The sequence below is a fragment of the Mustela lutreola genome, chromosome 9 (assembly GCF_030435805.1).
Source record: "Mustela lutreola isolate mMusLut2 chromosome 9, mMusLut2.pri, whole genome shotgun sequence".
Lineage (NCBI taxonomy): Eukaryota > Metazoa > Chordata > Mammalia > Carnivora > Mustelidae > Mustela > Mustela lutreola.
This window is the reverse complement of record NC_081298.1, coordinates 79,564,365-79,579,406: the sequence shown is the minus strand read 5'-3', so window position 1 is coordinate 79,579,406 and position 15,042 is coordinate 79,564,365. Positions and strand designations below refer to the sequence as shown.

At 34.8% G+C, this 15,042-nt stretch overlaps 1 protein-coding gene across 3 annotated transcripts in view; it reads left to right on the top strand.

Moving 5' to 3' along the window:
* PPP4R3B (protein phosphatase 4 regulatory subunit 3B) overlaps window positions 1–15,042 on the top strand; it is a 67,441-nt gene that overhangs the window by 20,606 nt on the left and 31,793 nt on the right. For 2 of the 3 annotated variants that reach the window (XM_059187706.1, XM_059187705.1), the window contains exons 4-7: window positions 744–1,367; window positions 8,423–8,500; window positions 10,280–10,396; window positions 11,708–11,824. In XM_059187706.1, coding sequence (XP_059043689.1) covers window positions 744–1,367; window positions 8,423–8,500; window positions 10,280–10,396; window positions 11,708–11,824 — 936 coding nt within the window. Of the gene's footprint in view, window positions 1–715; window positions 1,368–8,422; window positions 8,501–10,279; window positions 10,397–11,707; window positions 11,825–15,042 lie in introns of all 3 variants that reach the window. The other variant, XM_059187707.1, reaches the window with a different exon arrangement.

Below are 15,042 nucleotides of genomic sequence, written 5' to 3'. Positions count from 1 at the left end.
AAGGATTTGGGTTTTAGTGTGGTTTAAGCTTAGTAGTATTTGGGGTTCCTGAATGGCTCAGTTGGTTAAGCATCTGACTCTTGATTTCAGCTCAGATCATGATCTCAGGTTTGTGAGATCAAGCCCTGCATCGGGCTCCAGGCTGGGCATGGAGCCTGCCTAAGATACTCTCTCTCTCCCCCCACACCCCTTCTAAAATATATACACCCACACACACAAATACACACATATATATGTACACAGAGACATATATAAAATATATATACACACACATACATATGTATATGTAATAAAAAAAATAAACTTAGTAGTGTTTTTGTCAGGCCAATATGATGGTGCATTAAGAGTCATACATAGTGATTTGGGGGACCCACAGAAGAGCTAACCTTCTGTGGAATTCAAAATTAGTAGGAATAGTGAAGTTACTAAACAACTGCATGTGGTTATTACATAACATCATATAAATCAATGTAACATTAGCTTAAATGTGCACATGGTTAGGGATCAGAGTTAACCTGAAGTTATAAGTTGGGAAATTTAGAGATGAAATTGAGAATCAAGTAATTGACTCTAAACTGGATATGTTTTCCCTCTCTAGAATTCACTTCTAATTAACAGTGGCTGTGCTGCTAATATTTCTTTGCAGGGTATTTTTACTTAAATTCAGTGGTCAGTGATTTGATTTCCAAAATTCTGACTTCTTTTGTATTTTAAGGTAACCAGCTGTACTTGGATGTTTTTAGGTTCAAGGTAAGGATCCATCAGTGGAAGTCACACAGGACCTCATTGATGAATCAGAAGAAGAACGATTTGAAGAAATGCCTGAAACCAGTCATCTAATTGACCTGCCCACATGTGAACTCAGTAAACTTGAAGAGATTGCTGACTTAGTTACCTCAGTTCTCTCCTCACCTATCCGTAGGGAAAAGCTGGCTCTGGCCTTAGAAAATGAAGGCTATATTAAAAAACTACTGCAGCTGTTCCAAGCTTGTGAGAATCTAGAAAACACTGAAGGCTTACACCATTTGTATGAAATTATTAGAGGAATCTTATTCCTAAATAAGGCAACTTTGTTTGAAGTAATGTTTTCTGATGAGTGTATCATGGATGTCGTGGGATGCCTTGAATATGACCCTGCTTTGGCTCAGCCAAAAAGGCATAGAGAATTTTTGACCAAAACTGCAAAGTTTAAGGAAGTTATACCAATAACAGACTCTGAACTAAGGCAAAAAATACATCAGACTTACAGGGTACAGTACATTCAGGACATCATTTTGCCTACACCATCTGTTTTTGAAGAGAATTTTCTTTCTACTCTTACGTCTTTTATTTTCTTCAACAAAGTTGAGATAGTCAGCATGTTGCAGGTAAGTAAACAAAGGTGTTCTTACGTTTTTTCAGATGCTTACTTCCCTTAATAGTTTAGGCTGGTATTTGTTCCTTTTTGAAAGATTTCTTTTGTTTACTTTAAATATACTGTCAAGCCTAGAAAACAGGACTTCATCTCATGAGTTTTTGAAGGAGGTTCACTTTTGAATGCAACCTTTTACTTCTTTTTTTATTTTGTAATTTTATTTGTTTATTTTTTCAGTGTTCACGCCACACCCAGTGCTCCATGCAATACATGTCCTCCTTAATACCCACCACCAGGCTCACCTAACCCCTCACCCCCTTCTTTCCAAAACCCTCAGTTTGTTTCTCAGAGTCTGCAGTCTCTCATGTTTTGTCTCCCCCTTCAATTTCCCCCAAATTACTTCTCCTCTCCATCTCCCAATGTCCTCCATATTACTCTTTATGCTCCACAAGTGAGACCATATGATAATTAACTCTCTCTGCTTGACTTACTTCACTCAGCATAATCTCTTCCATTCCCATCTATGTTTATACAAAAGTTGGGTATTCATCCTTTCCGATGGAGGCATAACACTCCATTGTATATATGGACCACATCTTCTTTATCCAGTCTGTTGAAGGGCATCGTGGCTCATTCCACAGTTTGGCGACTGTGGCCTGTGGCCATTCTTGCTATAAACATTGGGTATAGATGGCCTTCTTTCACTACATCTGTATCTTTGGGGTAAATACCCAGTAGTGCAATTGCAGGGTCATAGAGAAGCTCTATTTTTAATTTCTTAAGGAATCTCCGTACTGTTTTCCAAAGTGGCTATACCAAGTTACATTCCCACCAACAGTATAAGAGGGTTCCCCTTTCTCCATATCCTCTCCAACACTTGTTGTTTACTGTCTTGTTGACAGTAACCCTTTACTGTTGCCCTTTTACATTTTTAAGTGTTCTATGATGGAACTTTTTTAAACTTCATTTTTGCATCTAGTTTAAAATTCATCATTTTAACTATTTTTAAGTATATAATGGTAGCGTTAAATACATTCACAATGTTACGCAGCCATCACCACTATCCATTTCCAGAACTTTTTCATCACCCTGAGCAAAAGCAGCTATTTAAAGACTATCTTTTAGTCCATTTTGTGAGACCTAGTTATTATTAGGGGTATATATGAGTTTGTATGTGTGCTTGAAGTTTCCCAAACAATTCACATGTGCAGCCAGGACTGAGAAACATTAATTTTCAGGAAATAACAGTTATACTTTTTTACTATGTGAGGTTGGTTTTACTGCCTCCTTCAGTTGCAAAATAGAGGAGTTTATGCCATGTTTTTCATGTTAATCCTTTATACCCTAACAGTGTAGTAAGGATGATTTTGAAGATTTTGTTTTACTTGTAGTATACTATACCCATAGTTCCCTACATAACTGCTTTTGTCATGTCCATATCACTCTTTAAATTTTTCGTGTAGCTTCTGTGTACATAGTGTACTGGGTTCTCAAGTGTGTTCTTGGGGCTCCTAAAACCCTTTCAGAGAGGTCTGTGAAGTTTTTCCTTTTCCAGCTTCTTGTTACTGTGAGGCAGTATTTTCTTCATATACTCCAGCCATAACATCACAGACTGGATGTGAAAGAAGATAGGAGAATATAGCTTTCTTCTATTAAGCCAAACATTATAGAAATTCACAAAAATGTAAAACAGAGCCACTTCTTTCTAATTTATAAAATTTGCTCATATAAAATACTTACATAAACTTAAAATCACTTATTTCTAGAACAAATTAATGTTTTTAAATGTCTCAGTTGTGATTATAAATATTGATAAACATAATCCACATAATAAAAGCTCTTTTGAGTCCTCCATTATTTTTTAGAGTTTAAAGTGGTCCTGGGACCAAAAAGTTGAGAATCTCTGTCTTGTTACTTAGCTATGAGATTCCATTTTATGTTGCTTCTAACCATCATTCGCGTTTCTCTTATAACTGTATTTTCTGTTTAGGATTTACTTCTCTAGATCATTCTTTCACCTCACAGTTTTTCCTTACTCCACAGTAACAGGTATAAGGAAAATTAGACTTATGAATGAGGGTCCATTTATAGTATATAGGACCTGCTTTTTTAAAAAAAAAACCATACTTACTGTACAATTCAAGGTCCCATTTGACTTGCTAACTTCTGTTACAGTTCAAGAGTTTGGAAGTAGACTCAGTATAAGCTGATGTAAAGAACTCATTGACAGAAAACTCAAGTGCAGAAGCTTTCAAATGACTGTTTTTGACTTCAGAAGGGTTTCTGAATCTATAATACTTGATCATAAATGCTTTTTTATGTTTTAAAAAATAAATTATGCAAACTAACCTATAAATAAATACTTATAGTGTCATTTTATATATTTTGTTATATATCTATTTATAAAGGCTGTAATTATATAAATCACATGTAGCTTTAAGAAAAGAAAGTCTTACTTATTTCTGGTCCATTAGATGAATTTATGAAATAGATACTGTGAATTACCTATTGTTTATCCAGGGTTTACCACTTAGTTATCTTATATGTCAGCAGTGGTGCTGAATTCTATTTTTTTATTCTCAGCAGTATGTGAGACAAAGGAATTAGGATTATGGGGACTGGCCTCTAAAGGCTCATTTCCTAAAGGCCAGCTCTGAGGCTTCCATGTACAAATTTTTTGTCTAGGTATTAGATATTTCCAGATACCCTTCTAGCTAGAATACATATCTATAGCTTTATTTATTTGAAAAAGAGAGAGCATGGGCACACACACATGAGCTGGGGAGGAGGAAAGAATCTTCAGCTCCAGCTGTGGGGCTCCATCTTAGAACTGTAGCCAAAACCAAGAGTCAGAGGCCTAATTGCCTGAGCCACCCAGGCATCCTGATAACTATAGCTTTTTAAATGAGTATTAACTTTCTGTATGAATTACATAAGCAAGTAAAAATATAAGAATTCTGTTTATCTGGACCAAAATAAGTAAGTGTTGAAGGTACATAAAATAACTCCTAGCCTGAATTAGGTTAATTAACAGAAATTATATGAAAGTACTTACTGTGATCACTGGCTCCTGGTATGTGCTCTAATACATGTTAAGATTCTCTTAAGCTTGATTGGGGCATAAGGGTTTAGTTAACCTTAACTTTCTAACTAACTGCAGATCAAAATCCCATGTGCCCAGAATTGAGAAATATTCTTAAAAATGTTTTAAAAATTAAATTTCTTACAGCCAGTAAAGTGAAGTTATTTTTACACAGAGAGCTACAGATCCTTTTCACGACAGGAAGTTTTAACTTCTTCCTTCACTAGAAATGGTGGAGGACAGGTATCGTAAATGTTGACATTTTACCATATATATTTTCTCTATTTCATAAATGAGAATTGAGTCAAAAACAAACCAATGAAATCAGTACTTTAGTTCTTTTTTGACATATTTTATGGATTTCAGCACTAGAAAAGGAAATTTCTAACCTTTCTTCCCAGTAACTAAGTAAATATATAAAATCTTTGTTTCTTTAAGAAAACAACTTACAGTAATACAGTTAGTATAGTTCTCCATTTTGTTTTAGAGGTTTTTGAACTCATACAGAATTTAACATATTCCATTTTATCTTACTAGTTTTGGCCTATTCTACTCTGTTATGTATGTTTTACTTCTGTTTGTTTCATAATAATGACTACTTAGGACTCTGACCTATAATTTATTATACAGTGGGAATGACAAAAATCTCATCATGCCAGAGACCTGGATTCTAAATCCATCTGTTACTAGGGAGCCTCAGATAAGTCCACTCTTTGGACATCAGTCTCTTGAAATATAAAATTAGACTAGGCAATCTATGTAACCTCTTCAAGCCTGATCTAATCTAAATTTCTGCATTAGATGAGTAATGGTGAATGGGTTCTGGGTTTGGGTGGTGGTGGTATTGTTGTTAAAATAAACTCTGCATCCAGTGTGGGTCTTGAACTCGTAACTCTAAGATTAAAGAGTTGCATGCTCTACTGAGTACCCTCTGGGTTTTTGGATTTTGAGCCTGTGCCTATTTTTATATTACTGCAAAGAACAGTTTGATTCAGACTTTGTAAAAGTGGCTCTTCATTCCCCCATAAGATTTTGCTGTGTAAGTCAAAAAAGTAGCCACACACAGTTTGTCTTAAAAGTTATGTTTTATTAAAAACAAAGACTTTTAAAACTAAATTAAAAAAACTAAGGTTATCTAAAGAGACTAGTTTGATTACTTGGAGAAACAGGTATTTAGGGGAAACATTACAGCTGTATTTATGATGGACTTTTAAATTGTCAGTTAATTACTATTTTTTTAAGATTTTATTTGTTTGAGAGAGAGAGCTCTAAAGCTCACAGGGGTGGGGGCCGGGGCAGGGGGAGCAGAGGGAAAGGGAGAAGCATACTCCCCACTGAGCAGGGAGCTTGATTCAGGGCTCAATCTGAAGACCAGAGTCTGAGCCAAAGGCAGATGCTTCACTGACTGAGCCACCCAGACACCCTAGTTAATTACTTTTTTAATGTACATCGGAACAGAGTGCTTCTGTAGAGTATTATCAAGAGTGAGGTTAGAAATCAGAAAAAATTAATATTATAAGAGTTAAAATATTCTCCTAGCAGCCTATTATACTTGAAATTGCCTCCATAATACATTACACAGTTATAGCTGTCAGCACCCAAATAATGAATCATGGAAGAAATTGCATTTATCAAAAATTGAAACTATTTTCCTATGAAAGTATTTTCAAAAAAGGTTAAAAAAAATCTTTTAGACAAGAAAGGAAGATTTAATCTGGGAGAGATGGAAGAAGAAGAAATTCATAAAAGGTGTTAAGTGGAAATAAATGCATAGTTATTCACCAAAACCTAAAATACTGAGATGAAAAGTATTTGGAAAAAGTAATCTGAGAAGTAAGTTAATGCTATTGAATTCTCTCAGAAAAAGATGGTTCAGGCCATGTTGTATAAGGTCTAGAAGAAGTCAAAAAAATAAAGAACAAAAGAAACACCATTCTGAGTTAGACTAATGAACCGGGGAAGAAGGGTGGCTCTTAGTGTTTTGAGTAACATTGATGAGTGGTTAGTGGGAAAATAGGTCACATCGTCCATGATCCTTTCTAGTAGTCTTTACTCATATTTTTTATATATACGCTTTTATCTTTTTTTAGAAAAACTTACTTAAGGAATTGATACTGCTTCACTGATGATCCACCTTAAGTAAAATGGCAGGTATTTAAGGCATATGCTTAACATGTCATGATTTGATTATCAGCCATGAAGATATCACTATTATGCATGTTCTTAGAACATGCTACCTTAATTAAAATTAATGCAAGTTATATTTCATAAAAGTGAATTTTAAAAATAACTGAAATATTAAAGCACAGGTTTCTGGGGCACCTGGGTGGCTCAGTGGGTTAAAGCTTCTGCCTTCACCTCAGGTCACGATCCCAGGTCCTGGGATTGAGCCCCACATCGCATCGGGCTCTCTGCTCAGTGGGGATCCTGCTTCTCCTCTCTCTCTCTCTCTCTCTCTGCCTGCCTCTCTGCCTACTTGTGATGTCTATCTGTCAAATAAATAAAATCTTTAATAAAAAAAAAAAAAGCACAGGTTTCTTTTTGTTTTAGATTTCTTTTTTTTTTAATTGTATTTTTTCAGTGTTCCAGAATTCATTGTTAAAAGCACAAGTTTTTTTTTTTTCTTAGCAGGTTTTGTGGAAATCTCCAAAGTGAATTTCAGTATTCGTGTCAGTTTTTTCCTTTGTAATTTAATAGTCCATACTTACTGTGAAAAATAAGAAAATACAGATAAACAGAAAAGCACTCATAATCCATCACCAAAAGATAATCACAATTAACACTCTAATGTTTACCCCTTTTCGACTTTACCCCTTCGACTTTTAGACACACAAATTCATATTAAAAATATGATGATATAATACATACCCCACGATATTTTTGTTTGTCCTTGTAAACCGTGCTTATAGAAACTAACACATATCTGCCCTATAATACCTCAGAGTCATCAGTGTGAAAAGCAGTTACTGTGTTTTATCATTTAGTTTTATCCTTGGGAACCACAAGAAAATGTAAACCTGTACGCCAAATGGCCCTAGGTAATTATATTTTGTGAGTTCTTATATTTTAGAAGCTTTGCAGTCTTAACCACTGCCAGAATTCAGTCTCCTTTACTGCTTTTCCTGTGCCATATTTGTAATTTCTCATTTTTCTAATCTATGGTGGATTGACAATGAGATCTTCAAACTTGTTTGAATTACATTTAAATTAAAAGCAAATAAATGGGGGCTTCTGGGTGGCTCAGTTAAGCATCTGGCTTTGGCCAGGTCATGATCCCAAAAGTCATGATCCCAGGGTTCTGAGATGGAGCTCCTCTTCTGACTCCCTGCTCAGCAGGAAGTCTGCTTCTCCCTCCCTCTGCCTCTTCCTCAGCTTGTGCATGCATATGCACTCTCTCTCTCTATCCTCTCTCTCTCTCACTCCCTCTCAAATAAATCCTTAAAAAAAGAAAAAAAAAAGTTAACGAATAGACCCTGAGAGGGAGCTGCAGATCCTTAAACTATAGAGTTAAAATACGTGAGTTTTCATGCATGACTTCTAGAACATAACTGGTCTTCCCACTCCACCCCCGCCAAGGGTTCTTTATAGCTGAAGTTTCTGGTTAAATGAGGTATTAATGTATAACTAATACTAAATAGTATAGTCAGGGTTTGAAACTTGTAGCGTTAATTTTTTTTGTTTTTAATTTTATTTGACAGAGATCACAAGTAGGCAGAGAGGCAGGCAGAGGGAGGGGGGCGGGAAGCAGACTCCCTGCTGAGTAGAGAGCCCGATGTGGGGCTCTATCCCAGGACCCTGGGATCATGACCTAAAGGCAGAGGCTTAACCCGCTGATCCACCTAGGCATCCCTAACATGAATTTTAAGTTTCATGATGAAACTATGATTAGGTTTTCAGCTATTTTTATTATAATTGGTGTAAATCATACAAATGATTATAACTTTTTATGTTAGACTTTTTCCTAGTAATTATTTCTTCTCATGTAGGAAGATGAGAAGTTTTTGTCTGAAGTTTTTGCACAGTTAACGGATGAGGCTACAGATGATGATAAACGGCGTGAATTGGTAAGTTATTTATTCTTGAAATTTGAACCTTTAAAGAACACTTACCTTTTGGCATATACAGCTTTTAATATTGAGTTTGTTAAGAGAATTTTTTATAAATATGAAATGAAAGATACATATTTATATTTTATAATTATTCTCTAAGTTTCTCCTACTTACTGTGTTGTATATTTACCAGTTTCTTAAAGTATCTTGATGTGATTTTTACCCTGCAGTGAGGGGACTTATGTGTCTTACAAAACCCAAAATTAGATACAAGGTTTATGTTAGGACAGAATTGCAAGCTCATATATTTTTATAGCTATAGTTACATTATAGAACAGCTCTCTTTTTTTCTTTTTTTCTTTTTTTTTTAAGGGGGGGAAAAGTTAAGAACCATGCTTCTTGAATAAATGCATGATAAGTAATTTGGTTCTTGGAAATGTTTTTTTTTTCTTTTCAAAATATATGTATTTTCTGAGGTATAACTCATGCTTTGGAGGAAGAAACTGCTAGTAAATTGCTGTTTACTAGCAGTTTGTCATTTTTTTAAATATTATAATCAGGTGCTTGGGCTTTAAAAAAGAATTGAAGAAGGGGCGCCTGGGTGGCTCAGTTGGTTGGACGACTGCCTTTGGCTCAGGTCATGATCCTGGAGTCCCGGGATCGAGTCCCACATCGGGCTCCCAGCTCCATGTGGAGTCTGCTTCTCCCTCTGACCTTCTCCTCGCTCATGTTCTCTCTCACTGTCTCTCTCTCAAATAAATAAATAAAATCTTAAAAAAAAAAAAAAAAAAAAAAAAAAAAAGAATTGAAGAAAGATGCGGACTTAAAGTCGGCCAAGTCATCTTGGTATAGTTGATTGCCTACTCGGTTTTCGCATTTATAAAATTAGTTCTTTAAACTCGGGAATGTCTAATGTCCTTTCCAGTTCTTAAAAACGGAATTGTAGGGGCGCCTGGGTGGCTCAGTGGGTTAAGCCGCTGCCTTCGGCTCAGGTCATGATCTCAGGGTCCTGGGATCAAGTCCTGCATCGGGCTCTCTGCTCAGCAGGGAGCCTGCTTCCTCCTTTCTCTCTCTGCCTGCCTCTCTGCCTACTTGTGATGTCTCTCTGTCAAATAAATAAAATAAAAAATCTTTAAAAAAAAAAAAAAACGGAATTGTACTTTTGAGAGCTCTTTGAGAACCCAGCCACCATTTGTTATATAGCATGTTTCTGTGAAAGTACATGGTTCTAATTCAAGATACATGCCTTACATGACATTTTTGCACCTAAATCATTAGTTAAGAATATTATATCTGCATTCACCCTCTGGGACTCTACATATTACATGTACACTGTAATGTCTTTGGAGAGTTCATTGTTCAGCGCTCAGAAATAATGCAAAGTTCACTTTTAGAGAGATGCTAGTTTTTTTTTGTTTTGTCTTGTTTTAAGATTTTACTTATTTATTTGACACAGAGAGAGAGAGAGAGATCACAAGTAAGTGGAGAGGCAGGCAGAGAGAGAGGGGGAAGCAGGCTCCATGCTGAGTAGAGAGCCTGATGTAGGGCTCCATCCCAGGACCGTGAGATAATGACATGAGCCAAAGGCAGAGGCTTAACCCCCTGAGCCACCCAGGTGCCCCAAGATGCTAGTTTTTAATATGTTCTTTGAATACAGCTTTAAAGGAGCCAGGACACCCTAAGAAATCAAGGTCCTTGAGAAGGGCATATTATACTGTGATACATCACATTAAAGTGTGCCCCATGTTTGCTCTTATGTGTGTCAACTTCTGACTTTATTTTCTAATATTACAGGTTAACTTTTTCAAGGAATTTTGTGCATTTTCTCAGACATTACAACCTCAAAATAGGGATGCATTTTTCAAAACTTTGGCAAAGTTGGGAATTCTTCCTGCTCTTGAAATTGTAATGGTAATTATATGGTTTCTTTTCATGTTTCTGAAGTTGTGAATTTGTAGTACTATATTATGTATGTGAAAATATTTATTATAGTAATGCATATTGAATTATATATTTTAGCTTATGATTCACTTTCACAAGTGTGTGTTCAGCTTTTGGATTTTTATTAACTTAAATTTGTAATATTAATATGTAAGCACCTGCATAATACGGCTTCAAGTGAATAAAAATCCTGCATGTTTATTTGTTCTGTAACAATATTATGTTTCATAGAAACTATTAAAATACCGTTCCTTTTTTGACCAGTGAGTAGATGGAGGACAGACTGGACCAACATGGCTCATCTGCAGTATGGTTTAGGGCAGTGGTTCTCAACACAATTGTTTATATGATTTTTATCCACTGGTGTTGTATGAAAAATTGAAACTGAAAATTTTTTAAAATACTTATTTAAGATGATAAACATTTTACAAATAATATAACTTTTATGAAAATGTAATTTTCCAGAAACAAAAAAAATTTTAGTGAGGAGTGGCATTTCACCTTTTTTGCCCATCCCTTTAACATTTGGTGTAAGAGAAAACAGCTAGATTTTCATTGCATTTGATTTGTTGTGATATCGTATGTCTTGTAGCCTCTGGAAAACCCCACTATACTTGTGATACACTGAGAGAGAAAAGGGCCAGTAATGCCCTAGTATTGTTTATTTTTATGAAAATAGTTATAATCTCATGCATGTCCCTAGACTACACTTTGAGAATGAGTTAAGGAATGTTTTCAGAATCACTTGAAGATTTTGTAACTTGTGAGTCATTTATCCTTCATCTGTCAAAGAGGGAAGAGCATTCAGGATCACTACCTTAGAAAACTAAGATACGGACAAAGAATAAAAATACCCAGAGTGCTTTTCAAAAGCATCTTCTGTTAGGAGAGTCATAAAAGAGAGAATCAGTTTCGGAGGAGTAACTGGCAAATTCAGGACCAAAGACAGATTCTGGAAAATTAGTCTTAACTAGGTAACATCATTCACATATTGCATATATGTAAATACAAAAAAAAATTTTATAGCATTTTTAAAGTATAATAGTATAATCCTATGCTGATTCCTAAATAGTGCTAAATATTCTCTGAATATTTATCTTTCTGATGGCAAAAACTGAAACTAATGGAGCTGCTTTAAAGCTTTTAATATTTATACAAGAAAAGGAAGAAAGGATTCCAGTACAATGTCTAAATCCAAATACTTGATGTGCATAGATTTGGAAAAAGGGAATGTGGCATAATTTTCATTAACAGTCTTTAACCCAATTTTCCTTTTACCAGGGCATGGATGATTTGCAAGTCAGATCAGCAGCTACAGATATATTTTCTTATCTGGTAGAGTTTAGCCCATCCATGGTCCGAGAATTTGTAATGCAAGAAGCCCAGCAGAGTGATGATGTAAGTAATAATGCTCTGGTTCTATGTGAATTACCTATACTGTTTGCATACTATTGAGAAAAAAAGTATAACTACAATCTAAATCTTCAATGAAGCAAAATAGATTTCTGATCAGCTACGACTTCAGCAAGCCCAGAATATGTGGCATTTGATTTATTTTAAAAAGCTGTATGCAAACCCGAGTTGAGATAGATTATAATAGAATCAAATTCTTCAAAAAAGTTCAAATCTAATGATGTGTAATTTCAAGCCCCTTACATCAAGCACTTCTAATATAACTAACAAGTTGTCTTCACTTGTTCAAATGTCTTTTATTTCCCATGTGAATAAATGTTTATTAATGAGACCAGTGTGTTTTCCCACTACAGAAATACTTAAACTTTCCCCTTAAACTCTTTTAAGAACAAAATGAGCATATAGCTGTAATTTAAAGTATCCTTTCTTACATCAAATATAGTTCAGTGTTAAATAGTAAACAAATATAATTATGTTCCATCCTAAAAAAGATTTTGATTTCTGTTGTTAATTTGACCCTTGTTACGAGTCACTGTTGAATTAAACTACAGTTTTTTTATATGTTTTGTGTTTAATCTCTTACTCTCTCCTTAGATTTCTACATTCTTAGTTAGGTATTTCCAGTGGGGTTTTGTTTTTTTTGTTTTTTTTTTTCTTAAAGCAATTTTATTTTAGAATCAGTTTGAGCTAATGCTGCAGTTTTAGGCAGTAGAAAAGAAATAGAAGAAATCTTTATATTAAGTATGTTTTAAGGTGTTTTTTTTTTTCTTCATCCCAAATGGTACTACATCTGACTTCAAAGAAATAAATACCTGGTTTATTAATCAGTTTATAATCTCACTGTTGATATGTGTATCTTTGTGCCATCCTTTACAGAAGGTAACTTTGAATTTAACACTCTTAATTGGTGCATTCTCAGTGATGTGTATGATTAAGGACATTCATTATAAAATTGCTTCAGATCATGAGAATAGTAAACTCTTAGAATTCTTAACTCTGAAAGCTTTTATTTCTGTTTTCATTAGAATATTTCCTTGTTTATATTCAGTTGATGAATGAGACTTAGAGAAGCAATTACTGATCTTTAACTATGTAAAGTTCCTTTCTCAGTCTTTTTTTTATAATCCTAGTCTTCAAGGTCTTCAGCACCCCGATGATGCTAATATTTTCTTGATCTTACCAGGAATTGTTAGTGGAAAAATTTTCATTTGGCTTTTTGTCATGCTTGCCACGTAGCTTATAATAACTGTCTAATGCCATAGATTATAAAATGTATCTCAGTATCAAAAAGTTAAAAGTTTTAAGAAATCTTAGAACAATGAAATGAAGTATGTTCTTTATCTTTCCCAATCAGAAAATAGAGATTCCAGATAATCTCTCAATTCCATGTGTAGGTACCCAGCACTTCCCGGCTTTTGCTGATTATTTTTTGCAATATTGCAAATTATTAAACTCACAAAACTGTACTTTAAGTAACAATATGTGCTTCTGAGAATAGTATGAGGTTAGAGTGTGATGAAACCAATGGGAGTATTATTTCTCTAAAACTTTGATTTAGATATAACTAAAACCTTGAAAAATCTCTCAAAAATCTTGGTTAAACTCACTTGAATGTTGCTATTTAGGTGAAGGATAGCAAACTTTCCTTAAAAGGCCAGAAGATAAATAAGACTTGATGAGCTCTTTGGTATCTGTTGCAGTTACTCAACCCTGCCATTATAAGAATGAATTGTCCAAAGATGGTGTAGCTATGCTCCAGTAAATGTTTTTACCTTACAACTTTTTTTTTTTTTTTTTAAGATTTTATTTATTTATTTGTCAGAGAGAGAGAGCACAGGCAGACAGAGTGGCAGTGGGAGAAGCAGGGTCCCTGCAGAGCAGGGAGCCCGATGGGGACTCGACCCCATGACGCTGGGACCATGACCTGAACTGAAGACAGCAGCTCAACCAACTGAGCCACCCAGGCGTCCCTACCTTACAACTTTATGTACAAAGTAGGCAATCAGCAAAATGGTCTTGTGGTTTGCCAAGCCCTAACTTAGACCCCTTTCTCAGAATATTGCAAGATGGTGATGGTGGCATTCAAAGGCTGACTCTGAGGTTGTAACTGCAGAAGCTACTATGGCAGTATAAAAAGAATTAAAAGAGAGAACGTAGGAATAAGCAGTCTTCAATGGAAAGAAAGTCATTGGGCCCTCTTAATTAAGATTATAAATTTAAGAGAGGTGAAGAAAAAAATTATATATATATATATATATATATATATATATATGTATATATATATATATATATATATATAAATTTATTTAAGAGAGGGTGTTCCTAGAATAGATTTGGTAATCCAGCATTGACACGTATTAACTAGAGTTACTCTATCATGGTTTATTTGCACATCAAGCCAACATTTGATTTTTAAGAAGGAATTTTCCAGTAATTTTTTGTACCTCTTTATTATTTAGCTGTACTTGCTTGAGCATGAATTTTTTTCTAGCCTGAGTAATGTCATTGTTGGGGAAGCAGGTCAAGGAAAATTGGATTTGTTTGTATAATATTTTAATGCTACCTGTAAAGAACTCCAGCAAACAGCTTTAGAAATCAGACAGTTCAACTCTAGCTAGCTTGAATTTTGAAAGAGTAATCCAACTTATAGTGATTTTTCTATTCCATTTCCTTTGTTCCGCCATTGGAGAAATAGGTATGGGAGAGTTAATATGGTCACTTAGATAGTGCATATCTTAGATGGCTGTACTGCAATTAGAGAGGCTGGGTCCTTTGATTCAGCTCTTTCTTCTGTTCACCAGGGCTTGCTCCATTATGTTAACTAAGAAATGAAACATGCCTTACAGAAAACTTAAATGTTGTTAAGACTTTTAGTTCATAGACGTATGCTCAACCATCCATTAATTGTTCCAGAACTATTTGTTCATTGTTTCTGAAAATACCATTATTTTTGAGTGGGTGTAGTCATGCATTGTAGTGGACTAATTATAATTACTTACTGAGGTGGGTATACCTCTGGAATAAGACTGTCTTGCTGTCCCATACTGCTCTATGGGGCAGAAACTGTATAAATCTATGGTTAATTCTAGTATTTCAGGAGTTGATTTTTACTTAGTTTGGCAGGATCCAGTAATATAGCAGTAGTAGTAGTAGTAGTAGTAGTAATAGAACCTGACATGTATCCTAGGGCTTATCTCGTTTTT